Source organism: Benincasa hispida, chromosome 9, assembly GCF_027475165.1.
Source record: "Benincasa hispida cultivar pf3 chromosome 9, pf3_genome.v1.1, whole genome shotgun sequence".
In the NCBI taxonomy this organism is placed as follows: domain Eukaryota; kingdom Viridiplantae; phylum Streptophyta; class Magnoliopsida; order Cucurbitales; family Cucurbitaceae; genus Benincasa; species Benincasa hispida.
The window spans coordinates 76,768,065-76,794,586 of NC_143486.1; the positions used below are offsets into that span (position 1 = coordinate 76,768,065).

At 37.5% G+C, this 26,522-nt stretch overlaps 1 protein-coding gene across 3 annotated transcripts; it reads right to left on the minus strand.

The window, feature by feature from the left end:
- Positions 1-2,113: 2,113 nt before the first annotated feature.
- OVA4 (Nucleotidylyl transferase superfamily protein) lies at positions 2,114-26,226 on the minus strand. 3 transcript variants are annotated; one of them, XM_039042015.2, is made up of 15 exons: positions 26,053-26,226; positions 25,800-25,946; positions 25,026-25,113; positions 18,104-18,145; positions 16,240-16,329; positions 15,954-16,076; positions 15,472-15,543; positions 14,821-14,933; positions 14,682-14,703; positions 14,535-14,600; positions 14,370-14,426; positions 7,642-7,688; positions 7,410-7,491; positions 7,248-7,337; positions 2,114-2,602 (listed from the first exon to the last, which is right to left on the minus strand). In XM_039042015.2, exons 1-15 carry the CDS (start codon positions 26,118-26,120, stop codon positions 2,462-2,464), a joined length of 1,248 nt encoding a protein of 415 aa, XP_038897943.1. In that variant the 5' UTR covers positions 26,121-26,226; the 3' UTR covers positions 2,114-2,461. The 3 variants fall into 3 exon arrangements, with proteins under 3 accessions (XP_038897943.1, XP_038897948.1, XP_038897945.1); XM_039042020.2 differs by lacking the exon at positions 25,026-25,113 and having other exon boundaries at positions 26,053-26,190; XM_039042017.2 differs by lacking the exons at positions 7,248-7,337; positions 7,410-7,491.
- Positions 26,227-26,522: the final 296 nt, after the last annotated feature.

The following is a 26,522-nucleotide window of genomic DNA, read 5'->3' on the forward strand; positions in this document are numbered from 1 at the left end:
ACCTACTTAATTAGAATTTAATATCCTACGAGTCTTTTAGGCATACATGAGACTAGTCAGGTGTGCACAAACTATTTCGAACGTCCACAAATATAAAAAAGAAAAAAATTAATTTCATAAAATGTGAAAATTGAGGACCAAATTCTGAATTTGTTTGTAACTTTTATATAACGTGTGGATTAAGAAATTCTCATGAATGGAAAACAAGTAAACCCAACCGATGTAATAAATACAGATTTTACTTATTTTATTGGATTACACAAATATAGCTAATTAAGTTAATGACCAAATATTCCAACTTGTATTTTTTAATCCATGTATGGTAACTACGAGGTTGTTAATTTGGTTTTGGTCGTTGATTCAAACATGCAGAGAAAGAATGAGTTGAAGTTGATTTTGGTTTAGTTAATGCTGCATTGACGGGAAATTAAATGAGCCTCCACCAAGGAAACAACAGTCAACTATTTGTAAAATGACCAAACAGAAACAAGTTGCCATTTATTGCAAAAAAAATTTCCGCTGCTTCATCATGCTTACCACCCACATTGTTACTTCACCATATGACTTCGCTCTAATCTAAATCTTTTGGTTTTTTGGACAACTTTAATTTGCATTCTTAATCACACATAAAAAGAAAAACGCTTCGATAAATGACAAAATTTGTATTAAAGGTCAACTAAGGGGATGCAAATACCTTCTTTTTGTGTTGAAATGCAATTATTTAAATTGTATTCGTATTTATGTTATTTACATTATTTACGATTATGTTATATAAACCCTTTAATTCTACTAGTATCTATAAATTTGTAATATGATATTCTCTCTAATAAGGCTCTCCCCCTCTACTCATAAACGTAACTAATACACTATTAGTGAACCACATAAATTTCTATATTGATTCTCTACTGCTTATATTCGTCAACATCATGACAACTTATTTGAACATTTTTCATTTAAAGTTCATTTTAAGAATAAAACATCTAAATTCATGCACAGAAGAAAAATTAGCTTTCAATTATGAAATGAATTAATGTTATTTGATATTGAAAAAGGTATATCAGTAAAGATTTGAAATGATGAATTAGATAAAATTCGATAAAAAAAAAAAAGAATTATTAATTTAACATTTGGTCAATAGAGTCAAGTTACTAAGATTAGCTTCCGCAATTTTCAAAACTTAATAGCAAAATCATTTGGGAAGTGAGTATCACTATCATCATGAGAATAACAAAGTTCTTGCGCCTATCCTAGTGGCGGACCCCTACATTCCACTTAATTAGATACGATTTTAACCATAATAATTTTCCACTTTCACTTTTATAAACCCTTTTTGAGACCCTTTTTTTCAGCTTTTAATACACTTTTCTTTTTCTCTAATGATTTTGTAAAAGAAAATATATATAGAGAGAAAAGAAAGATTCTGCTGGACGTGTTGGTGCTCCTAATGCAAGCCTTTATCCCATTTCCTAGATGGAGAGAATCATAATTCCCTACTACTTGACATTATAAACTACATTGACTCGTGTATCGCACAATTATAAAGTCAAACCTACTGAGTTTCAACTTTGGCATGCTTGTCCTATATTTGCATCTCTATTTTCTTCGAGAAGAAAAAGAACATGATAAACTAAACTAATCTTTGAAGAAAATGGTATTACACTAGGATTAAATTATGTCTTTAAAAGTATCTAATTCGACAATACACATTATGTTTCATATTCTTTTCTAAATATTCATGTATATCCAACCAAACCAACTAGTGAAAGGTTGGCAAACTCCATCGCATTTAAAATGCATAATTCGATCCTACATAAACCTCAATTTATGATGTCTTTGGTTTTTCTTTCTAGTAACGGTATATATATATACATAAATCAGTTGTCCTATAAATTATTATTTTAAAAATTATATTAAATACATACTCTATTATCCAGATTTCGAAACCTATCAAATCTTTCATGTTACCTATTAAAAACAAAAATTAAGAAAGAAACATACTCATTCCATGTGCGAGGTGACATTTGGTTATATACGGCAAATGTCCCCATTACTAAAACGGGCTTCAGTGCGTAGTCAGAGAAAATACTTCACAGCAAATCAAAATAACAAGTCATTAAAAGAATCCAAAAGCTCCTTTCTTTATTGCTGGAAAAGGTTCATTGACATACTAAATCTCATTCCCGCAGTCATCTTGAACAGAGTGTCATGGTTCCATAACGGCATGTGAAAGAATATGCAGTTTCCGTCGGGTACCCAAATTTAGAAGTTATCACAGTATAAAATGTCCAAGAAGTTCGTTACAGCAAGAATGGTGATAGTGTCAAATAAAAACATCTTTCAACTTAATTTCGGCCATACAATATGCTAGCTTGTATTCTGCAAAAACTTATGGACAACAGGAAGTTACCTAGGTTGTGGTTGCATTGATGTTTAACCTTGAGAATCTTTCATGACAGCTCAATTATGTTCCTCTCCGAAAGAAACCCATAGCTTGATAGACATTATTGACAGTAACATCTGCAATACTTGAAGCTTTCCTAGCACCTTCGGCCAGGACTTCATCCAAATACGCTGAATCAGATATAATTTCCTCGTAGCGGACCTGCATAGTAGAAATTCAAATTGAAGATAAAGAATGAATCATTTATGCTGACCATCACGGATAAACTTAATACTCAATAGCATCCGAGGAAGGACTTGTAGTGCAAAGGTTCGGGATAAGTGAAAGAAACGGACGCATCGACTGGAAAGAAAAAAATGTAATAGTAATCATCTTTGGCACGTAGGAATAAGTTCAGACAGCATAAAATCAGTTCTGAGACTGGCATGTTCTATAGATTTTTAAATAGTTAAAATCACTTTTTTTTCTTGGTCAAAAGGGGTGTTTGAGGTAAGGAGTAGAATAGTGAGGAGTAAGGAGTTATGAAGTTTAGGAAGTTGTGAACTCTCGGAACCCACAGTATATAGAGTTGATAAGGTATAAATTTGATGTATTTAGTGGTGGGACTCACAAACTCCTTGGGCCCAACAAGGAGTGGAGTTCACAACTCCCTACTTCTCTACTCTACTTCCAAACTCCTTGGACCAAACACACTCTAAAAGACATGCATCTAATCCTTCAAAATCATTTTAATGTTTGGTTTTACACTTTTAACATGATTTACATGTCACTAAAGCTGATTTTGAATGATTAAATGTGTTCTGAAGTAATTTTGAACATGTTAAAAGTGATTTTGATCATTTCAAAATCATTCTCAAATATGTCCTAGGTCTATGAGTCTATCCCGTGCATTGTATGAATATTACATGATAAATATTTTTTAAAAAATCAATAAAAAGTGCAACTTTTATTGAGAATAAATGAAATAGAATACCCTAGGAAAATTTAAATAAAAGAATGCAAGAGGTAAATATAACCAAAAGGAAAGCTTAGGCCGAGAAGAAGCCAAAAAGCAACAGAAATTAAATGACATTGAAAAATAGAAGTTATTAACAAGGGGCGCCAATTCAAAATAATGGGAGTAAAGAATAATCGCTATATGGAAAGCATTGAATCTAGCCAAGGCCCAAACCTCCCCTCTGAGGCAACCCTTACATAATCGAAGACTCTTATTTCTCAAGCCAAATGTGTTATATAAAGTAAATACAACAAACATCATTTGGTTAAGCTCGCAAAAGCAAATACCAAACTTATCTATTAATAACTCGAAATAGTTGAAAAAATAGTCATGGGTTTATAAGAAGAGAAGGTAAACATTATGATCAAAAGAAAAAAAATTCAATTCAAAGTCATTAACATTCTGAAATCTGATATAAAAAAAGTAGTACATTTGAGTAAAGAATTTGGGATAATGCTAGTTAAAATTTACACTCATCTATATAACAATAACACAGATTTTAAAGTTCCTATCCACATAGTAATCACCAACTTCAAAATATTAGTACTAGGAAGAGTTAAAAAATAATTGGTTCACAATTATCGTTACTGAATGGAAAAACGTAAACAGGGTAACATACTTTTTTTTTCCCAACTAATAAGAAACATACCCCTTTTTTTTTTTTAAACTAATAAGAAACCAAACATTTATGGCCGAAAGGTACAAAGGGAGAGTGATATCCAGTCAATCAAAAGCCAAGAGTGCACAAAAAGTTTTGCAGTTGAACACGAGAACCTTCTCTCTCTAAGATGATAGCCAAATGGCTTTCGCATTTCTCCTGAGCAAAAATCTCTTTGGAACAGGGTCATTGCCAGTAAGTATGATCATCATCCTTTCGCGTGAGGTTAAAGACACATGTTGAAACCTATGGAAGGATATTTCTAGGGAGCTCCATTCTTTTGTCTCCTTTGTTCATTGTGTCGTACGTGAGGGGAAGGAAACATATTTATGAGAAGATCTGTGGGTGGGGAATAGACTCCTCTGCTTATGCTTCCTCGTCCTCTTTCCTTAAAAAGCTGTCTATCTTTTTAGTTTGGACAAGGAGCTCACTTTCATTTTCGTTCAAGTTTTGTCATTCTTTATCCAATACGGAAGCAGCGAATGTGGTTTATCTTTTGTCTTTGCTCGAGAGTATAACTCTAGGCTTGAGAGAAGTGATTTCCAAGTGCGGAATCTCAACCCTACATAGGGATGCTCGTGTAAATTTTTTTTCCATAGTTCGATTAACCCTTCCCCCTTAGGTGAGTCAATCGTTTTCTATTCTTTAAAGGATTATGACCCCAGGTAAAGGAAGCAGCGAATGTGGTTTATCTTTTGTCTTTGCTCGAGAGTATAACTCTAGGCTTGAGAGAAGTGATTTCCAAGTGCGGAATCTCAACCCTACATAGGGATGCTCGTGTAAATTTTTTTTCCATAGTTCGATTAACCCTTCCCCCTTAGGTGAGTCAATCTTTTCTATTCTTTAAAGGATTATGACCCCAGGTAAAGTGAAGTTTTTTACTTGACAAGTTTTCTATTAACCCTTCCCCCTTAGGTGGTCATGCTAACACGATGGATCAGCTTGCGAAGAAGCTACTTCACTAGTTGGATCGTTTTGTTATATCCTCTGATGAAATATGTAGGAAGACTTGGACCATATTCTCTGGAGATATGATTTTCAAGTTTCGTCTGGGATTACTTCTTTCACATGCTTGGTTTCTTACTGACTCGACATCAGGACACCAATGTTATGATCAAGGAGTTCATCCTCCATCGTCCCTAAGTATGGCTTGACGAAGTGTGCTATTTTATGAGTTCTTCGAGAGGGCAAAATAGCATGGTGATTAGAGGGATGGAGAGGGATCTTAATGATGTTTGGTACCTTGTTAGATTCTATTTTTCCCTCTAGGCTTTATCATTATTTTGTATCATTGAAACCCCTTTCTTTATTGAGGTTCCTTCTTTTGTGAGCTTGGTTTTTTGTATGTCCTTGTATTCTTTCTTTTCTTTTTTCTCAATGGAAGTGGTTGTTTTTATCTAAGAAAAGTGTTTGCAGTTGATATGGACCAAAAATTAATTTAATTAGATAAGGTAGAAATACAGCTCTAAAAAGCCTTTGGAGTGAAGAACATCCCAACAATCTTTGAAGTCTCTTGCCACATTTTTTATGATAAATTGAACTTCTAGTGACTTGACCTTTCTGCAACACCCATTCGAACGGGTTTGATTGCTGAAGAGCTGGACTAAGGAAAGTAGCATATTTAGAAAGAGATATATTGGGGTTGGGGCATCTTTTTTGCATCACTTCGAGAATATTATAAATATGATACATAATTTGGGAGCAAATATTGGTCACGCTTAAAGATTAGAACATAACAGTTTCAACATGCGAGTGATCTGATCTCCCAAAGTAATACTTATGTACGTAATGACCAACAATATTTTCCTCACTTTTAAACAAAAAAAGGGTGCAGTTGTGGCACATGCAATACAAACTATACCCTCCAACCTCTAACTAGCCTACTCTCCTTTAGGGGTGTAATCGGCTTGGTTCGGCTCAGTTTGAGACTCAAACCGAACTGAACCGATTAGACTACTATACATATATTAAGAATCGGAACCAAACCGCCCATTTATGTAGACCAAACCGCTCAAACCGAGATTTATCGATCCGACTGGTTTGGACTTGCAGTTCACCGGTTATTGAATCCTGCAGTGTTTGCCAATGGTTATGCTGGAATGTGCGTCTGGTTGTTGTGGGCCTCTATCAGATGCAGCCCGCTTGAAGTATATTGCAAATGAAAAAAAAATGTGTGAGACAAGCCTCGAACTCGCGACCCACTAACTTCAAATAAGAGGGGCTCCATCCAGCTGCGTTACGAGGTAGCTTTGAATACGTGTCTTGAAATTTAATATAAATAATATCGGCCAGTTTCGGGTTTATCCGGTTTGGGTCATGCAACCCTAAAATCGGCCGAATTTCATCGGTTTTTTTTCTATATGCAAACCAAAACTGCAAATCTGAACCAGTTTCAAACTTAACCGACATTGGTTTCAGTCAGTTTGAGCAGTTTTTTCGATTTTCAGTTTTCGCCGTGCACCCCTACTCTCCCTTAAATAGATTCCTTCATATCCCCCTTATATGCATAAAGCAAATGGGAGGTTTCTTATCGTACTAAGCCATCCAGTACCAAATTTGAGTAGAAGTATCCTATTTGCTTCAGGAGGGTGGAGTTTTATTTGTCAAAATTTTGACAGTTTGCACTTAGCTGCCCTCCTAAGAATATCGAAGATTGTCTTCCATAGTTGCTTTCAAGTTGGTGGTGTGGTAACAAAGAAAGATTAATTTAAATTTTTTAAAAAAATCCAGTAGAGCTGTTCCTTGGCTCCTTCAAAAGAAAAATCTAAAATATTTTCAGATGGACCAAATTCTTTTTTAACTTTGGACGTGGCAAAGTACACATCCTCAAATTAAAGTGATTTACCCAAGTTTTTTGCAACTTCTCTAGATTGGAAGAGCCTTTCATAATTTCATGGCACTCCTCTTCCGCAACTGACCATCTTGTCCTCAGCCTCTTCTTTGTCTTCAAATACATTTTTCTTGTTTCCTATCAAAAAGAGCTTGAGATTTGAAGCAATCAAGTCTTCCTGGCATCTCTTGACCATACTACTTTCAGGCAGAGTTCATACTTCATAGAGCCTATTTCTGTGTTCCTTTCAACAAATTTTACCTAATTGCTTCCTTTATTTGCTTCAAGGTCCGGTAAAAAAATTCTTTCCAACATTTCCATGCCACTAAATACATCAAGATTCCGAGAAGCAAACTCAAACCTGGATAGGATGGAGATGATCGACCAAAGTATCAGTGAGAAGTGTTTTAAATGTTCCCCAGTTCATATTTTCGCACTCCTGCTTAACATCCTGAAATGGAAAATCTTATGAGAACAAACTTAGAGAAGGTTCAAATTTCAACAGCTTGTCTAGATAGAACACCTCTTTTGCTTTTCCAGAAACAAGTTGGTAAATTGTAAGAAGATTGTTGCATTCAGGTCTTTCAGGATTGTCAAATTCCAACCTGTGCAGTCCACCAGAGACGAGATAAAAGTATTGTAGAAAATTTCAATACAGAAACATGTCAAAGAAACAATTTTTAATAAATTGTAGGAAGCAAAAAAGAGCATTATATAAGCAATCACACAATAATATTTAAAGCTTTTGGACTAACCCTGGAAAGGAGTCAGTTTTGCAACGTTTTATCTTGTTGACTATTACCTACATTGTAAAAAACAATTCACATCAAATTAAATCAAGGAAATAGAGAATAAACGGACAACCAAAGTTGCATTATACATCAGAAACTTAATATGGTAATTTCAGCTTCAAGGATTAGAAAATTAATATTGCACCAAACTAAAGTGCAGCAGTAATTTTGCATGTCCAGTACCACTTGAATTGAATGAATTGAAGTGTCAGACAAACAATAGTCAAACTGTAAGCAACAAATCCAAAAAATAGAATACCCCTGAAAGCACATAACCGGATCAACTTACGGTATTTTCAAGAAATGAGAAATGAGTGGAAGATAAAAAATGAACTGTTGGCATTGAAATGTGAACTAAAGAAGGTATACATTATAATTTGTAAAAGGAAATAACAGCCTATAAAAGATGATGCTCATGTATCAACCATACTCTAGAAAAAAAAGAGTCCCAACACGTCATCCAAGAACTATTTGATGTAGATATAATTTTGTTGAAAATAGAGGATTTCACCATTTAATCCTAAGGACATTTTAGTAATTTTATCTTCGTCCTAAGTTGTATTAGGGTCTCCTACCAGTCTACTTATATTTGTGCCCTCTCTTGTACGTATTATCATAAAATAATAAAAAGTGTTCAGTATCGTGGTTTTTTCTCCCTATTTTAGGGTTTTCCACATAAAACATTGTGTGTTCTTTTCTTCTTTTATTTTCATCATGGTATCAGAGCATGGCGATGAAACCCTAACCGTCATCGATGAAAATCAACCAGGGGAGTCACAATCACCACCAGCAGGCAACAATGGCATCACTACCGTCGACATAGCCACCGTTGTACAGGCTACCGTGGAACAGTATTTTCAGACGATGCTTCCACCACTCCTCTAACCTGCGCAACAGCCAAGTGAAGCCTAGTCCACCGCATTCCCAGTCAAGCCAATCCAGCCAGCCATGCTCCCGGTCGAGCCGAGAAGCCTTCAGACGGCGCCGACCCAGCCAGCTACTGTTCCGATCGAGCCGAGCTACCTCCAAACAGCGCCAATCCAGCCATTTGCCTCAGCCCAGCCGGTTCCACATGTCGATGCCTTCGAACAAACCCAACTCCAGTTGATCCCAGCCAAACAGACCTACCCTAGCCAATCCATCACCCAGCCAATCCATCACCCAGCCGAACCCTGACTTTAGCCAATCCATCACCCAGCCGAACCCTTCAGACTTCAGCCAATCCATCACCCAGTCGAACCCTAGCTTCAGCCAGTCGCAGCCCAACCTTCAGACTACTCCAACCGTCTTCAATCAAGGCTTCAACCAGCTACGCCGTTGTTGGTGGTCTGGTTCCGATGGCTCTAGGCGATAGTAGCTATCCCCCAACGGTGTCGAGCGGCGGCACCAATAGTAACCAACGGAGTAGTTTTGAGGGTGGAGAGTCCTCTTCACCATATCTCGGACAGCAACCCGTGCAGACAACCACCATTGACCATATGGGTTCCATTTCAGGAGGATAGGGCACTACAAGCCCCATGAATCACAAAGATCTAGCAATAGTTCACCCATCTTCAACAACAGATAACAGCACTCGAGGCAGCCCTCAGGACAACCACAAATATTCAGTCAACCCTAGTCCACTCAGACCTTTCTTCCAATCTACCGATATATTCCAAAAATCTGGTAAATTCTTTCCCTTCTTTACCCACAGCAAATATCTTGTCTGGTTCAATGGGAAATTCTGCAAGATTTACTATTGGGGAAAAGTTGAATGGCCAGAACTATTTCTCGTAGTCTCAGTCTATCAAGATGGCTCTTGAGGGACATCATAAATTTAGGTATTTAACGGGGAAGATACCAAAACCTAGGCTTGATGATCCTCAAGAACGTATATGGAAAGGAAAAGACTCATTACTTTGGTCCGTGTTAGTGAATAGCATGGAACCACAGATAGGCAAACCCTTGTTGTATGCTGCAACCGCTCGAGATATCTGGGATGCTGTGCAGAGGCTATACTCAAAAAGACAAAACGCGTCACGTTTGTATACGTAACATAAACAGGTCCATGAATAAACATGGAATGATGGACGTGATATTTTATTTCAACAAGTTGTCTCTACTCTAGCAGGAGATGGATCTATGTCGTGAAGTTGTCTGGGACTCTCCCAATGGTGGAGTACATTATTCAAAGATTGAGGAAACAGATCGAGTTTATGATTTCCTTGTTGGTTTGAATTCAAAATTTGATACGGTGCATGGTCGGATATTGGGACAGCAACCAATACCCTCCCTCATGGAGGTTTGCTCAGAGGTTCGTCTTGAAGAAGGCAGGTCCAGTGCCATGAATAACCTTCTTATTTCTCCAACAGATTCCGTTGTGTTTAATGCAAAGTCATCTGGACTTAATGGTGATAAGCAGAATAGTAAGCCTCCTCCAGTGGGTGAACACTGCAAGAAGCCGTAGCACACTATAGATCAGTGTTGGAAGTTGCATGGTCGACCACCGAATAGTAGACGACGTCAATCACATGATAAGTCAAACTCGGGACGAGCACTTATGGGTGATTCAACAAATAGTAATTCTCAACCTCAATCTCAGATGAATAATCAGTATGATTCTAGTGTTGTTGGTTTCAGTGTTATTGCTCAGTCAAGTACGATTCAGTCTTTTGGTCTTATTAGTATTAATAGTAAAAAGTCGTGGATTCTTGATTCGGGAGCTACGGATCACCTAACCAACTCATTTGATCAATTTATTTCGTATCGTGTGAATGCTGGTAATGAAAAAATTGGGAGTGCAGAAAAGGTCATCTTTCCCCATTTGAGGGTTTGACCTTGCAAGATGTGTGTTACATGACCCAAAAATATCCTACAATTTATTGTCTATCAGTAAAATTACAAGAGACCTGGGTTGTCAAGTTGTTTTCTCACCTGATACTGTTTTATTTCAGGACTTGAGCTCGGGGACGACGATCGGCGACACGATAAGGGGCTCTATTTCCTTAATGCTGATGCTTCCTCTAGGAACAGTTATAGGGCTAGTTTTGTTTCTTCTTGTTATTCTACTTCTGAAAAAGATTTTATGTTATGGCATTTTCGTCTTGGTCACCCTAGTTTTCAATATATGAAATATTTATTTCCTCATTTGTTTCATAATGTTGATGTTATCTCCTTGAATTGTGATGTGTGTATTCGTGGTAAACAACATCGAGTCTCGTTTCAATCTCAGCCTTATAAACCATCCAAACCATTCACTCTTGTCCATAGTGATGTTTGGGGTCCTTCACCCATCACCACCTCTACTGGCAAACGTTGGTTCGTGACCTTTAATGACGATCACAATCGTCTTACTTGGGTTTTTCTTCTTACTGATAAGTCTGAGGTGTCACTGGTGTTCCAACGGTTCTATACCACTGTGGAAACTTAGTGTAACATGAAAATTGCCATCCTTCGGAGTCACAACGGGCGGGAGTTTTTTAACAATACCTTTCGTGAATTTTTGGCATCTAAAGGAATTGTTCATCAAAGCTCTTGTGCTTACACTCCACAATAAAATGGGGTCGCTGAACAGGAAAATCGCCACTTCATTGAGGTTGCTCATTTCCTCATGTTGTCTACCTCCCTTCCCTCTTGCTTGTGGGGGAATGTTGTCTTAACTGTAGCGCATCTGATTAAACACATGTCTTCACGAGTTCTAAAATTTCACACTCCTCTTAAGTGTTTCAAAGAGTCGTATCAAACCACACGTCTTATTCCTGATGTTCCTCTCCATGTGTTTAGGTGTGTTGTCTTCGTCCATACTCATGGCCCTGATCGCACTAAATTTACCCCTCGTGCCAAAAAATGTGTCTTTGTCGGATATCCCCTTCATCAACACAGATATAAGTGTTACCACCCATCATCCAGAAAGTATTTCGTTTCGATGGATGTTACCTTTCTTGAGGATCAACCCTTCTTTCCCATTAGTCATCTTCAGGGGGAGAGCTCTAGTGAAGAAACTAATTGGTCCAACTCTTCGATTTCATTAGAATCATTCGAGTCACTCCTTGAACCTATCCTGAGTATTAACTATGTCCTACCTACCAAACAAGTCCCGTGGATAACATCAGGAAGAATCTCAGGAAGGAAATGGTGCCACCTGTTGTTTCTCCAGTTTCAGTCCATGAGCCGGACCCGACATCAGCTCAAGGTACTCATACCCCTCTCTAATGATATTGATGTTTGTGCTGAGAGTGATATGTGTAATAAGGGTGAGAATGGAAAAATCTCTAACAGTACCGACGCTTGCACCAAGGAAACCATGTGCGATGCTGATGCAGTTGAAAGTGACAGGTCTAAGGAAACAACCCCAGAAAGTGATACTGTTGCTGGTGAGGAAGAGTGTGGAAAAAGTACCAGAGGGTGAAACTCTACAGCAAGAGGGTGAAACTCTACGGCAGGAGGATGGATGTAGGGTTATTGTTGAAAAGTCAGACAGAATAAAGAGTCATGATGCCTCTCTTGATCTTCCCATTACTATGAGGAAAGGTACTAGATCTTGCATTAAGTACCCTATGTATAGTTATCAGTCTTACTGTAATTTGTCCCCTAAGTTCAAGGCTCTTACTACAAGCCTAGATACGATAATAATACCAAACAGTATACATGTGACAATGGAGATTCCTGAGTGGAAAGTTGCGATTATAGAGGAAATGAGAGCTCTTGGCAAAAATAATACTTGGGATTGTGTTTCTCTTCCTAAAAGGCATAAGACAGTTGGATGCAAGTGGGTGTTCACTATAAAATATAAGTTTGATGGAACTCTTGACGGGTACAAGGTTAGGTTGGTTGCTAAAGGATTTACTCAAACCTTTGGGATAGACTACTCAGAGACATTTTCTCCTATAGCAAAGCTAAACACCGTCTGTGCTCTTCTGCCAATGGCCGTAAACAAAGACTGGCCGCTCCATCAGCTCGATGTGAAAAATGCATTCCTTAATGGTGAGTTAGAAAAAGAAGTCTACATGAGTCCCCCTCCGAGTTTTGAGGCTCAGTTTGATCGCCGGGTGTATAAACTAAGAAAGTTCCTGTACGAGTTGAAACAATCTCCAAGAGTGTGGTTTGACAGATTCACTACCTTTGTTAAGCCCTAGGGTTATGCTCAAGGGCATTTTGATCACACTCTATTCACAAAAAGGTCGATATCAAGGAAGATTGTTGTTCTTATTGTGTATGTAGATGATATTGTTTTGTCAGAGGATGATGTCACTGAAATTGTCAGGCTTAAAAAGAAAATGGCCAAGGAATTTGAGATTAAAGACCTTGGGAATTAAGGTATTTTCTAGGAATGAAAGTAGCACAGTCAAGAGAAGGGATTTCAGTTTCTCAACGGAAATATACACTTGATTTACTAAAAGAAACGGGTATGACTAGATGTAAGCCTGTGGATACTCCGGTGGAATTTAACACTAAGCTTACTGACGCTATTGACAAAGTTCCTGTCAATAAAGAAAGATATCAGCGTCTAGTAGGGAAATTGATCTACCTATCCTATACTAGACCGGATATATCCTACGTTGTCAGTGTGGTGACTCAATTTATGCAAGCGCCTTACAAGGAGCATATGAAGGCTATGGAACGCTTCCTGAGATACTTGAAAACTACTCCTGGTAAGGGTCTGATGTCCAGAAGGACCGACAAAAGATGTATTGAAGCTTACACTGACTCTGATTGGGCAGGCTCTGTTGTAAACAAAAAGTCGACGTCTGGGTACTGTACCTTTGTGTGGGGTAATCTTGTTACCTGGAGAAGTAAGAAACAAGGGGTGGTTGCTAGAAGGAACGCTGAAGCAGAATACAAAACTATGAGTTTGGGAATATGTGAAGAAATCTGGTTGAAGAAAGTTCTCTCAGATCTCCATAAAGATAGAGATTGTCCGATGAAGCTCTATTGTGACAACAAAGCAGCATAAGCATAGCAAATAATCCAATTCAACATGACAAGACAAAACACATGGAAATAAATAGACACTTCATCAAAGAAAAACTGGACAGTGGCAGTATCTGTATTCCATACATTCCTTCTGGTCAACAAGTCGCAGATATTCTCACAAAAGGATTATTCAGGCAAAGCTTTAATTTTTGTGTTAACAAGTTGGGTCGTATTGATATCTATGCCCCAACTTGAGGGGAGTGTTGAAAATAGAGGCCTTCACCGTTTAACCCTATGGACATTTTAGTAATTTATCTTTATCCTAAGTTGTATTAGGGTTTCCTACCAGTCTATTTATATTTGTGCCCTCTCTTGTACATATTATCAGAAAATAATAAAAGGTGTCCTGTATCGTGGTTTTTTCTCCCTGTTCTAGGGTTTTTCACGTAAAACATTATGTGTTCTTTTCTTCTTTTATTTTCATCAAATTTAATGAAGCAACATGAAAGATCGGTTAATTAATTATCCATTGCAAATTACATCATCCCTAGACAATAAAAGGTTACAGCATTAACAGGTAGGATATATCTAGTTAATGGTCATGTAACTTTATTCATGTATGCAGCCAATGGCTTTCGTTATATCTACAATTAATTTATTATCAACTAACTAAATCAGTTATTGTCATATATATAACCATAGTAGGCTCCAAATCAAGAATAAAAATTAGGGAAGAGATCTTGATCCAAGAAACCAACTTCCAGGCAAGAAACATAAAGAAAAAAGATGAGCTTAGTTACATCTTTTGGGTCAAGAAGATTGATTCTGGATTGATCAGAAGGAGCAGATTTTGACATCTGCAACATGAACCATAAGGGACTTAAATAAGTTAACAGGGAGTAATACTATCCTACTCGTTCAAATAAAATTAATCATAACCTCAACAGAACTTTTTCCAAACGTACCTTAGAGAGACCATCGGTGAGGGACATAATTCGTGCACCAGCTGGAGGTATAAGTGGCTCAGGAACCTACATTAGGATAACAATTGAGGACCATTTCTAGTTGCACGAGGTATCATGTTATCAAGTAGAGGAAGGGAAGAAATCCACCTTGAAAATAACCCCACCTCTCCTGCATTAATTAGACAAGAAGCACAAGCAATCAAATAACTTTTCTTTTCCATTTGGTCCCCCCTTTTTGTGGGTTGTGAACAGAAATAGTCCAGTATGAAACTTAGATGACTCTCACCCTCCTAATTTCTTCCACTTCCTTCCACCATATAGATAATTAACACGCTCAGCCAGCTCACGAGTCAACTCAAGATGCTGCTTTTGATCCTCGCCAACAGGAACATAGTCTGACTGCAGAGATGTTTTTAGAAATTACATTACACACTAATATGCTCCTCTTTATTTGGATAAGGATATGAAGTTTCAAGAATATGGTGAAAGTAGACCCCTGTGCAATGGATGTTACACCTATATACTCCTTGTCCTTGTAGTTAAGAGTATATAGAAGACATGCTTAATTGATCTTAACAAGCTTAACAATATCTAAAAATCTACCCAATTTGAAATAGTTATGCATCATCCCTGCATGATATGCTTTTTGGTAAAAGAAATATTTTGTTGATAAATGAAAGATCCCTACATGTTATGCAAATAGGTAAAAGATAAGAATATAAAATACAATGCAATACAACAAGATGCTTGATAATACATATGGTAGAATTATGCATTTAAAAGACATGAGAAAAGATAAGATAAACATCAGAATAATTGGCAACCAAAAAAATGGTAAAATTTCTTAATGGCTATTATCTATGGAAATGCAGAAACAAGTTTCACTCTTCTGAATTTCACAAATTAACATACAAAGGCTATATGTCAAGGAGACCACCTGATATAGAAGAATATCAGAAGCCATAAGGACAGGATAAGTGAGAAGGGCAACGCCAACATTTTCATCCCCCTACAAAATCCAAACCAGATCAGTGGTATCAGATACATTGATTTTTGAGAAACCACTTCCCAGTAAAAACATGAGGAAAGCATGACAATTATAAATTTAACACACAGCTGATAATGACTAAGGCATCAAATTTTCCTTTCCGTATTCCAAAGATGGTATAATTGCTAGTTTTTATTTTCTCTTGCTTTTCAGAGAAACTTTAAGTTTTTGGGCTTTCAGACAAACTTTATACATCAACCTCTTTGAGAGGTATAAAGTCTGTCAATACGAATCTCTTCTTAGTGCTTGTAAGCCTTCCACTGACAAGCTGTTTTTTCATTATATGCACAATGAAGACTTAAAAGAAACACCCGTTTCTAAGCAAGTAATTTGGAAAAGATGACAGAAATATCATATAACCATAGACGCACCGCCTTGCGTGATTTCTCCTTAAACTGGATCATCCTGTTCAGCCAACCAATTGGCGTGGCTGAACTAAGTAGCCACATCAGCTCTACATGAGCACGAACATGAGACTGAACAAAGACAGAAGCCTGCAATATAATGCACTTTCAATTTCATTCATAAATATTCCATAGCTATACGCATTCTAAATGCTTTACAAAAGAACCACATAAGAATCCCTTATGTGTGAGACACACACACACACAACTTCGACATTTCTAGTCATAGACACACGCACCCTACACACCAAACCTTGGAGGTATCTACACCACATGCTAAATAAATGGCGGCTGTATCTCTTGTTGCTTTATGTAATTGCTGAGTATCATAAGGTAATGTGATCTGGAAACAATGAGAAGTATAAAATAAAAAATGTAAGCTACAATTGTCGAGCAGATGAAAAACTCAAAGATCGATATAAAAAAGTTCTTTACTAAAAGAAATACTAAATTCCATAAAGATTACAATTAAGTTTTGTCTTGATAATGAACACATCTTAAAATTAAATCTGAATGATAGGCATTCCAGTAACAACCATTCATTTTCTAAACAACCTTCTAAAAAAAACTCCAAATTAACTACTAGGCTCTATCAAGAAACTTATTCCTTTTTAATTAGAACATAAATGATGTTCTTTTTTTGACCAAAATGATGTACCCAATTTGAAAAAAGAGAATATGAGGATTATGAAAAAGGTGTTTTTCTTTTTTTGACTTTGACATTTGCAAGGATGGGGAATCAAGTCATGGACCTTTGGGATGATAATTAGTACCATATCCACTGAGCTATGCTCAGATTATGAAAATTGGCATTTGTTTAGAATTGCACTATTCCCCAATGGTTCGGTTTTCGATCAATGGGATGGAATTACTCAAGCTCGGAACCACACTTTCAGAAGAGCTCTTAAGGAAGAAAAGATTTCAGATTTTCAAATTTTGTTGAGTAGGTTACCGCACAAACAGATCTCGACTTCACTTGATGCCAAACGATGGTCTTTGGACTCCCTCAGGTAAATTCTCAGTTAAGTCACTATCTAAGCAACTTATTGCAGAAACTCCAACGGCTAAGGATGTGTCTCGGGCTCTTTGGAAATCCAAAGCCCCAAGCAAATTAACATCCTTGTTTGTATAATGTTTAATGGCTCCCCCAATTGTTCTTCCACGCTTCAGCATAAGCTTCAGCATCACTATTTATCTCCCTCTATTTGCCCGTTGTGTATGGTTCAAACTTCAGAGTGAGGATTTGCAGCATCTGTTTTTTTTATTGTGTTTACTCTCAAGCATTATGGCAGAATTTATTCTCATATTTTCAGATTCAGTGGGTTTTTGGCAACTCTTTCTAGGAGAATATCACTCAAATTTTGGTTGGTCCTCTTTTGGCCAATGCTTCTCAGATTTTATGGTCCAGTGCAGTTAAAACTCTCTTATCTTAGATATGGTTTGAACGTAATCGGAGAGTTTTTCATGATAAATCTCTCCCTTGAACTTGCTCACTTGGTGTTTTCACGATATTAGTTTGGATTGGATTGCCTTTATTTTCTCCGTTTAATCATGTTTTATCCTTTGATGTATTTTCCTTTAAAACATGTTTTCTGTATTTTTTTAGCATTAAACTCTTTTCATTATATCAATGAAAGTCTTGTTTCCTTTTTTTAAAAAAAATGGAATAACAATGAAATGAGATAGCACCTTGCATCTCCCACTTGACAAGTTTGGGTATCATATAAAGAACTACAGGCCCAAGCATTATGTCTCTTTCAATTGCTTGCTCACAGCACATTCAGTCCTTCCCGATAGCTGAACCCACCCTAAAATCATTCCCAACCTCATTTGATTTTTAAAATAATGCATTCAACCACTTTCATCAACTTCTTCAAGAAAGTAAAATTTCTTGAAGTAGAAGTTCTGATAATTTGTAAGTAGATACCATACAGAGAGAATCACATGAAGTATTGAATGACCACTCAGCCAACAAATAAAACCCCAAGTCACAGCAAGACCAACATGCACGAGGACAGACATTCTGCTAAAACCATGTGGCGCTAAACTGAGGTAGCCAAAGAATATGAATCTGTGCATAATTCACAGATATGAAAACAGTAATTGTCTTAACATACCGCGTGGAGATCCACAATGAAGAAGAGAGTATCATATGTGTCCTGCAAAACAGAACGGAAATGAATAGGGTAATTCTACAACAATATGAGAACATATACATTTTATGTTTTTTTTTTTTTTTTTTTGCCTAAGAAACAATTTCATTGATTAAATGAAATATCCAAAGATACACAAGGACCCCCATCATAGGGTGTACAAAAAAAAACCATTCATAGGAAGTGCAAAAGGTGTTTCCAATTTGTAACGAGGAAAGAAAAACTAGGACTGTGTATAGCCTGTAAATCTTTGCACCAAAAAAAAAGCATTGTGAATGATGGTATCAATAATATCCTTTATTGTCTTGGCCTTGTCCTGGAAGATTCTAGCATTTCTTTCATCCCATATCTTCCACAAAACAGCACAAATGATACTTAACCAGAGATGTTCTTTACCAGCTTTGAAAGGAGTCCAATTGATTAGTAGGTGAGGCCAACTTTGTAAGTCATTTGGAAAAGCCACAGACCAGTTGAAGGCAAAAAAGACTTCCATCCATATCCCTCTAGAAAAGGGACAGTCAAAGAAAACATGCTGAATAGTTTCATTGTTTAGTCGACAAAGGCAGCACCAAGAGGGAGATAGGTTGATCCATGGGCAACACTTTTGTAACCTGTCCAAATGATACTTAACCAGAGATGTTCTTTACCAGCTTTGAAAGGAGTCCAATTGATTAGTAGGTGAGGCCAACTTTGTAAGTCATTTGGAAAAGCCACAGACCAGTTGAAGGCAAAAAAGACTTCCATCCATATCCCTCTAGAAAAGGGACAGTCAAAGAAAACATGCTGAATAGTTTCATTGTTTATTCGACAAAGGCAGCACCAAGAGGGAGATAGGTTGATCCATGGGCAACACTTTTGTAACCTGTCCATAGTGTTTAGACATGAATTTATGATTTCTCAAAGGAGGAATTTAACTCTCTTCGAGTAGGGACAGCTCCACAATTTTCTACAAAAGATGGCCAAAGATGAGTGCGGGTTGGACATGAGGGATGAGTATAAAGACTTTGTATTGAAACCAGTATGGTTGAGTTTCCATGTCCAGTGGTCCTTTCTACTAGTAAGGTTCAAACTTGGAAGGAGATGGGTAAGAGCAACCCATCCCTCTATCTCATCGTCTTTGAAATTTCTTCTAAAGTTTAGGGACCAAGAACAATTTGTAGCATTCCAAGCCTCTTTAATAGAAGTATTTTTGGAGTTAGATAACCGAAAGAGTATGGGAAAAGTCTGTTTTAGTGTGGAACCAGCAAGCCAAATGTTTGTCCAAGAAAACTATAGAGAAGCCATCTCCAATAACACATTGGATATTCCCATAGATAAGATCCTTTTGATGCAAAATGTATTTCCAAGGGCTTCTAGTTGAGATGCGTTTGTAATCGGCTGCGTTGAGATCAATATGATGTGACCTGTATTTGGCTTTGATTAAAATCCTCCAAAGGACTTCTTTCTCCAAATGAAAACGCCAAATCCACTTGGCAAGGAAGGCTTTGTTTTGTTGTTTAATGTCAGTGATCCCCAATCCCCCTTCATCCAGAGGTTTCTTCAATTTATCCCATTTTAACAAATGAGATAGCTTGTTGTCCCTATGACCCAACCATAGGAAATTTCTAAAACATTTGTCAATGGCATCAATAATTTTTCTAGGGGCACGATAGAGGGATAACTAGTAGATAGGTAGATTGGATAAAGTTGCTTTCAAAAGGGTTAGTCTACCTTCTCTGGAAATTGTGTTGCCAAAAGTGTAGTTTTTTGTCTATTTTGTCCAAAATCGGTAGCCAAAAGGTTATTGTAGTTGGTTTTCCATAAAGAGGCAGACCCAAGTATGTGGTAGGCCATTTCCCCACCTTACATTCTAATCTTGTTGCAATAGAATCCACCCATTCATCTTCAAAATTGCTACCTAAGAATTCAGATTTGTACCTATTGATGTTGAGTCCAAAAGCATATTCAAAAAGGGTGATCAAATTGAAGAGGTTTTCAATCTTCCTCTCATTGTTGATGGAGAAAAGTAGTGTGTCATCGACAAAAAGGAGGTGATTGATGTTTAGAGGTGAACTTGGGATAGAGTATCCGCTAATGAAGCCTTTTGCATCTGCCAAAGTGAGGTTTCTACTGAGACTATCCATGATGATGATGAAAAGAAAGGGTGATAATGGGTCATCTTGTCTAAGGCCCCTAGTTGCTTTAAATTTCCCTCTAGGTTTGTCATTTATAATGATAGAGAAATTTGTGGAGGATATGCAACCTTTGATCCATTATCTCCATCTTATGCCAAAGCCTTTTACAATTAACAACTCATCAAGGAAATCCCAATCCACTTTGTCGAAAGCTTTCTCAATATCAAGCTTGATGGTCACCCCTTTAATTTGCTTTGCATGCCAATCTTCGATGATTTCATTAGCAATCAAAGATGCATCCAAAATTTGTCTACCTTCCACAAAGGCTGATTGGTAGACCGTGATCGTAGATGGGGGGATTTTCTTGAGGCAATTCGATAGAACACATGCAATAATCTTGTAGAGTCCCGTAGTGAGGCTAATAGCTCGATAGTCTCCCACCTTCTTGGCATCAATTTTCCTAGGGATAAGGCATATATAAGTTTCGTTCACATTGATATTGATGATTCCATTCTCAAAAAAATCTTGGAACACTCTAATTAAGTCAAATTTTAGAATGTTCCATGATTTTAGAATTCTAATGTGAAACCATCAGGCCCCAAAGTTTTGTTAGTGCCCAATGCCTTTATCGCTGTCCAAATCTCAATTTCTATGAAGGGGGCTTCCAAGGATCTAGCTTGTTCCTTGCTAATAGGATCCCACTCCAGAGGATTTGGAATAAGTCGATTACCTGGTTTTTTGGTGAAGAGATCCTTGTAAAATGTAATGAATTCAGCCTCTATGTCGGTATCTCTAACCAAACTTAAGTTCTGGTCATTGAGTCCTCTTCTTGGCAGCAGCGTATTTGTGAAAAAAGGACGTGTTTTCATCTCCATTGATCAACCAATTTGTTTTGCACTTTTGTCTCCACTTGATTTCCTCGTTTGCATTTAAGAATAGGAGCTGATTTCTAATCAAATGTCTTCTATCAGCAAGATTGCAAGTGATGGGGCCATTTTTAGAAATGATGGCCAATTCCTTTTGTAGAGTATCTCTGTGTTTCAATGATACCAAAAGAGGATAAATTCCATTCTTTGATAGCCAACTTCAGCCCCTTTAACTTGTAGTTAAAGCCATAGCCAGGGTGCCCCATTAAAGGATGGTTGTTCCACCAAATTTCAACAAATGGGAGAAAACCTTTGTGGTTTAGCCACATATGAAGGGTGCAAGTCCCCATTTCTGGTTTCCAAGTGTCAAAAGAAGGGGGAAGTGGTTTGATGTTGGCTTGTCCAATCTTTTCATGGATGCATCAATGAATTTTTAGATGATAGAATCAGAGCAAAGAAATTGGTCAATTCTTGTATGTGCAGGAGGCATGTGAAAATCAAACCAGGTAAATCTTCCATTAGTGAGATGTATGTCAATGAGTTCCCAATGATCAATAAAAGAGTTGAAGGCCAGTATATCTCTATTTGGCCTGCAACCATTAGAGTTTTCGTGGGGCCAACGAATGAGGCTGAAATCGCCCCCAATGATCCAATTTTCATCCACAAGGAAGAAGAGATCATAAAGCTCATGAATAAAATACTCCTTTTCAAACTCATATGGAGGGCCATAGACACCTGTTAACCAAAATTTGTAACCATCAGCTAGAGTGAAAAGGATAGTGAGAGAGTATGCACCTTTTGTAATTGATGAGGCACTAAAGGATGGAGCGTTCCACATAATGAGAATGCCTTCGAAAGAGCCATTAACATCCACTGAAGTCCACTCAATCCATTTGGAGCTCCAAAGAGATTTAATAAAAACAAGATCAATATTGCGGCTTTTGGTTTCTTGGAGGATAACATTGATGGGTTGTGCTCGGTGATTAGTCTCTTGATGATGGCTCTTTTCCTCCACAATCTGAGGCCTCTGACGTTCCAAGAGAGAATTAACATTAGGATGATTGAGAACTCTCCCTCATCAAGGCCTTAGCCTTCTTATCATAAGAAATGGAGCATTCCAATTTCTTGATTTCACGTTAGCCCCTTTTTTGCTTTTTTGTAAGTTTATTCTTGTTCTTTCTTGTAGGTATCGATCGGATACAGAGGCTACAATCTTCAAACCAAGGTGCCAAAGCAGCAAGATGAGTCCTAGGATTCATGGGAAATGAGTTATAATAAGGTGGTAGGGAGGAAAAGAGGTCTTGCCAATGCAAATCCTTGTGACTGGGTGATCTAGGGGCACTCTCATGAGGACTAATGAGGTAGCAATCGGAATCAATTTCAGAAGAATGAGGGATGATAGTTGTGGAGCATTTGTTGCCAGCAACGAAGGTAGTTGGCTTATGGTTGATAGTAACATTTTTTGGGTCAATGTGTGGGATTTCGGATGGGGATGGTAGGTCAAGGTTTGGTTGGAGTGTGGATGAGGTGGGATCTATTGCTAATTTTCCAAAATTGGGGATAAGATGTGGGCTAGTAGGGTCCAAAAGCGTGGAGGTTGGGACAGAGGATTGTTATGTGGGACCCGAGAGAGAGTTGGAGGGTGTTGGGGCCAAGGATGGGTTCAACGGAGGTGTTGGTGAAGGACAGGTGGGTCCCATCTGCTTGATCGAAAAGGGGATAGAAGGGTTGTAGTTGAAGGACAGGTGGGTTTCCTCTAGTAAGTATTATTAACCAGTGGTTTATCAAGCGTTTGGTTGGGTTTGGAAGCAATGTCAATAAGCAGGGCAGATTTTTGGTTGATAGTAATAGGTTGTTCTGTATTGTCAACATCACAATAAAACCTCTGTGCGTCTTCTCGGTATTGTCAACCTCACAAGAGTACTTTTGCTGTGTAAGATTATCATCAACGGAAAAATTTGAAAAATCCTCTTTCTTTGTGCCCTTTTTTGCCGGAAGTTTGGCCCGTGTGACATGGATTCCAACAATAACCCCTATATGATAATCTGCATTAAAATACAGCTAAGGCCGGAGATAAAGATGAGAGGAGCAACACCTTAGCCTAAAGGAAACCAGAGTGGTTTTTTTTACTTTGAGACTGATCTCCATCATATCCATTCTGTTGAGGGTCATTTTTGCCACATCAATTAGTCCTCCACAAGCTTCCCCAATATATTGAAAAGTTTCCATGTTCCATTTATCAATAGGGAGGCCTCTCACTTTTATCCATCCTCCATAGGAGGGGACAACTGTTCACCGTGAAATTCATTATGTCTCCAAGGAAAAAAGAGGATTTTGTAAGAGTCAATCTTCTGCCATCCTTTGTAATTCCCAAGGATTTTTGCTTGTTCCATATCTTCACATCTCATAATGGCCTTGTTGGGTTGAAAAAGGGAAAGAGATCCATAGGCCATGATTTTCACTTGAATGGCTATGAGAATTTTGTACCGTTCATCATGAAAGTTTTTCCTTATGATGACCACAATGTTGTGGGTAAAGAAAGGTGCCAGGGTCGAAGAGGACTTAGATGGTAGAGAAGAAAAACGGTGGTAGTTGGTTGGTTATTCAATGCTTTTGGCATCTTTTCTTTCTTTCCTTTGTTCTCTTTCTTCTCTTTGGTGTTCGCTTCAGTCGTTTTAAAGAGGGCTCCCTTGTAGGTGGGTTGTTGGCCAACGTTAATGTGGTTGGTAGAGTCAAAGATATAAAAAGAGGTGAGACCTGAGAACTGTTTCCAACCTTTATCCTGTTCACCAGAAGGTATAACAACGCGATTTTTCCCTCCATTGTAGTTTAGTTTCACCAGTCCGAAGGAGAAGCCTCTCTTGCTCGTGATTTTTCTACCTAGATGACTTGATCATCAACTCTGATTTCCTTGAATTTTTGGTTCAATTGTGCAATAAGGAGGGCTTTGATGGTCTCTGTGATCCATCGAAGAGTGCTCCAGTGGACAAAAATGGAGAAAGATTTGTCTTTTGTTTTCTCTGTTATGTAGATTTTGGTGCCTCGCAATGATGGGTCAATATCGATAAGGAAAATTTTCTTTTCAGTGAAAATCTTTTGGGCAGGCTGCGGGAGGGTCATGTTGAAATGTTGGTCAATGGCTAAACAGGAAGAGCCTGGCAGCAAACGCCGTCGTTGTATGCCAACATTATTTCCTTAAAATTTTTTGCATCTCCTTATTCCATATTCCAGTTCAGTATTTTATGTTTTTTTCCTAGGAAAGTCATGAAAATAAATAGCAGGTATTAAGAAGAAAAAGAAAAAAACCTGTGCACTTCAATAATGTATTCAAATTTCACTATAACTAATATGTGGGAAAAATGAATGATGACAAGATCGAAATAAATTTCTCAGGCTATTTCTCAGAGGATCATAGAGCTAACAAATTTATAAGTTATACATTGTTTGCATATAGATATAATTCTTCATTCTCTTTTAATCCTTTTCATAGATGAATCATTAAAAACCTAAACCTAGATTCAAGGTCCTGAGTACGTTTTGAAAGCTCAAGACAGAAGGACAGTTGGTATTGATTTAACTTGTTCGAGGGAGGAAAAAAAAAACCTATCTTTAGCCTTACGGAATTTTATTCAAAACCAAAAGAAGGAAAATGTGTATGCACATCATAAATTCCAAATATAATTTCAAGAGGTAATTAGGTTAAGGAAGTAGCAATGAGCAATGGTAATACAAGAACTAAGTCTAACCATTATTACTTCAAAAGTCACATTCAAATAAAGTCTTTCAGGGAGCTATACATAAAGATAGTAACATTATTCTACAAAGCATTGGTGGAGAATACAAGCAAGAGATATCATAGTAAACTTGCAAATATAAGGCCATGTGAGTATGGGAAGTAATATAAACCTGAAGTGAAATCCAATTCTTTATTGCACCTAGATAATTACCAAGGTGAATAGAGCCGGTTGGCTGAACACCAGATACTATCCGCTGTCTGACAAAACAATACTCAACTTGGTTTAATTGCACGACAAGGCTAAGTACTCCCAAATAAGTATATATACACGACATATACATCGATATGTACAACATACTAAAACCATCCATAAACCAAAAAGAGACAACGAAAAATAAGGGAGCAATGTGAAATGAAGAATATTAGAAAGACTGCCAATGGGATGTTACAACTCCTAAGCACCTACATTATATTGTCCACTGGTTTTGTTTCTTGAATCCCCCAAAACGCCCCATACATATGAAGATATTGTCCATCACGTACCCATGATCTTCCCCTTTCCTACCCCACATGAGACTTTGGTTGCACTCCAAAACATTATGAATCTCAAACTTGATAAGGCAGAAGTCAGAAATCTGATCAGACTTGGGACAAGCAACACTCCTCCAAAAGTAATATCCGATGCAACCCTACAGCAGTTTGACAGTCATTTTCCCGAAACCAGCAGTTTGACAGTCATTTTCCCGAAACCAGCAGTTATCTGGTGCTTATCTTACTCCTTCTACGAAATTCCGTAACAACTTGAAATTTTATACACTCTGGCGAACAATGAAATCTCAAATAACACGGTAGATTCAATTCTCTATCCACTACCAATACTTAGTATTACAAAAACGAAAGAAATTCGAGGTCGAATATAAGAATGCAGTATAAGTAGAAATTACTTGATGGAACTGGGAGGACGCTCTGGCGCAGCAGGTTCGTTGAGGGAGATACCGCAACAACATCGAGAACTATTTCCAATTGAAGACCGATGAAGCGGAAAGATTGAATGAGGCTTGGTGTATTTGCTCCCAAAAGTAGAAAATGTTCTGCTCGAAAGATGAATCCGACTAAGAAATCAACATTCGCTGCTACATTTGATATTGCCTGTATATGTGTGCGATAAAGAGAGCAGATAAGAGAAGAAGTACGTACAGAGAAGGTGTAAAGCGAGGGGACGACTGTGAGAGGACGAGAAAGTGAGAGAGAAGGGAACGACCCATCCTCGTCTATGTGCTTCAGTCTTCACAGCTCAGGGATGAGGTCCGTACTGGTAGTTTTATACTGCACGTTGGCGTAAGTACCACGCGCTTCAAAAATTCTCTCTTTGGCGTGGGTGTGTCTTTTTCTTTTTTAAAAATAAAAATAGCACAACCGGTGCTAAAAGAATCTGAACTTTCAATTATATCAATTGTTTTTTTTTATAGTTTTCTATTAGTGTTGCAATCAACCTCTTTTATTAAAAGAATTTTTTATTTATATATAACTCACATAGGTAAAAGATAGCAAATTTATCCAAGTTTATCCTTTTTTATCAATGTGAGTTATATATAAATAAATAAAATGATTTAACAAAAAGGGATGGTTGTAACCAATAAAAAACCATTCGAGAGATAAATTGATCA

Bases quoted from the DNA above. Each gene is read 5' to 3' on its own strand.
- OVA4 (XM_039042015.2), bottom strand. From the start codon at position 26,120: ATGGGTCGTTCCCTTCTCTCTCACTTTCTCGTCCTCTCACAGTCGTCC. The intron at 14,934-15,471 runs GTGGTCTCCTTG...ACATCTCTGCAG, and splicing joins CTGATATTCTTCTATATCAG to TCAGACTATGTTCCTGTTGG. The intron at 7,689-14,369 runs GTAACTAAGCTC...TTTACAATGTAG, and splicing joins ATCTTCTTGACCCAAAAGAT to GTAATAGTCAACAAGATAAA.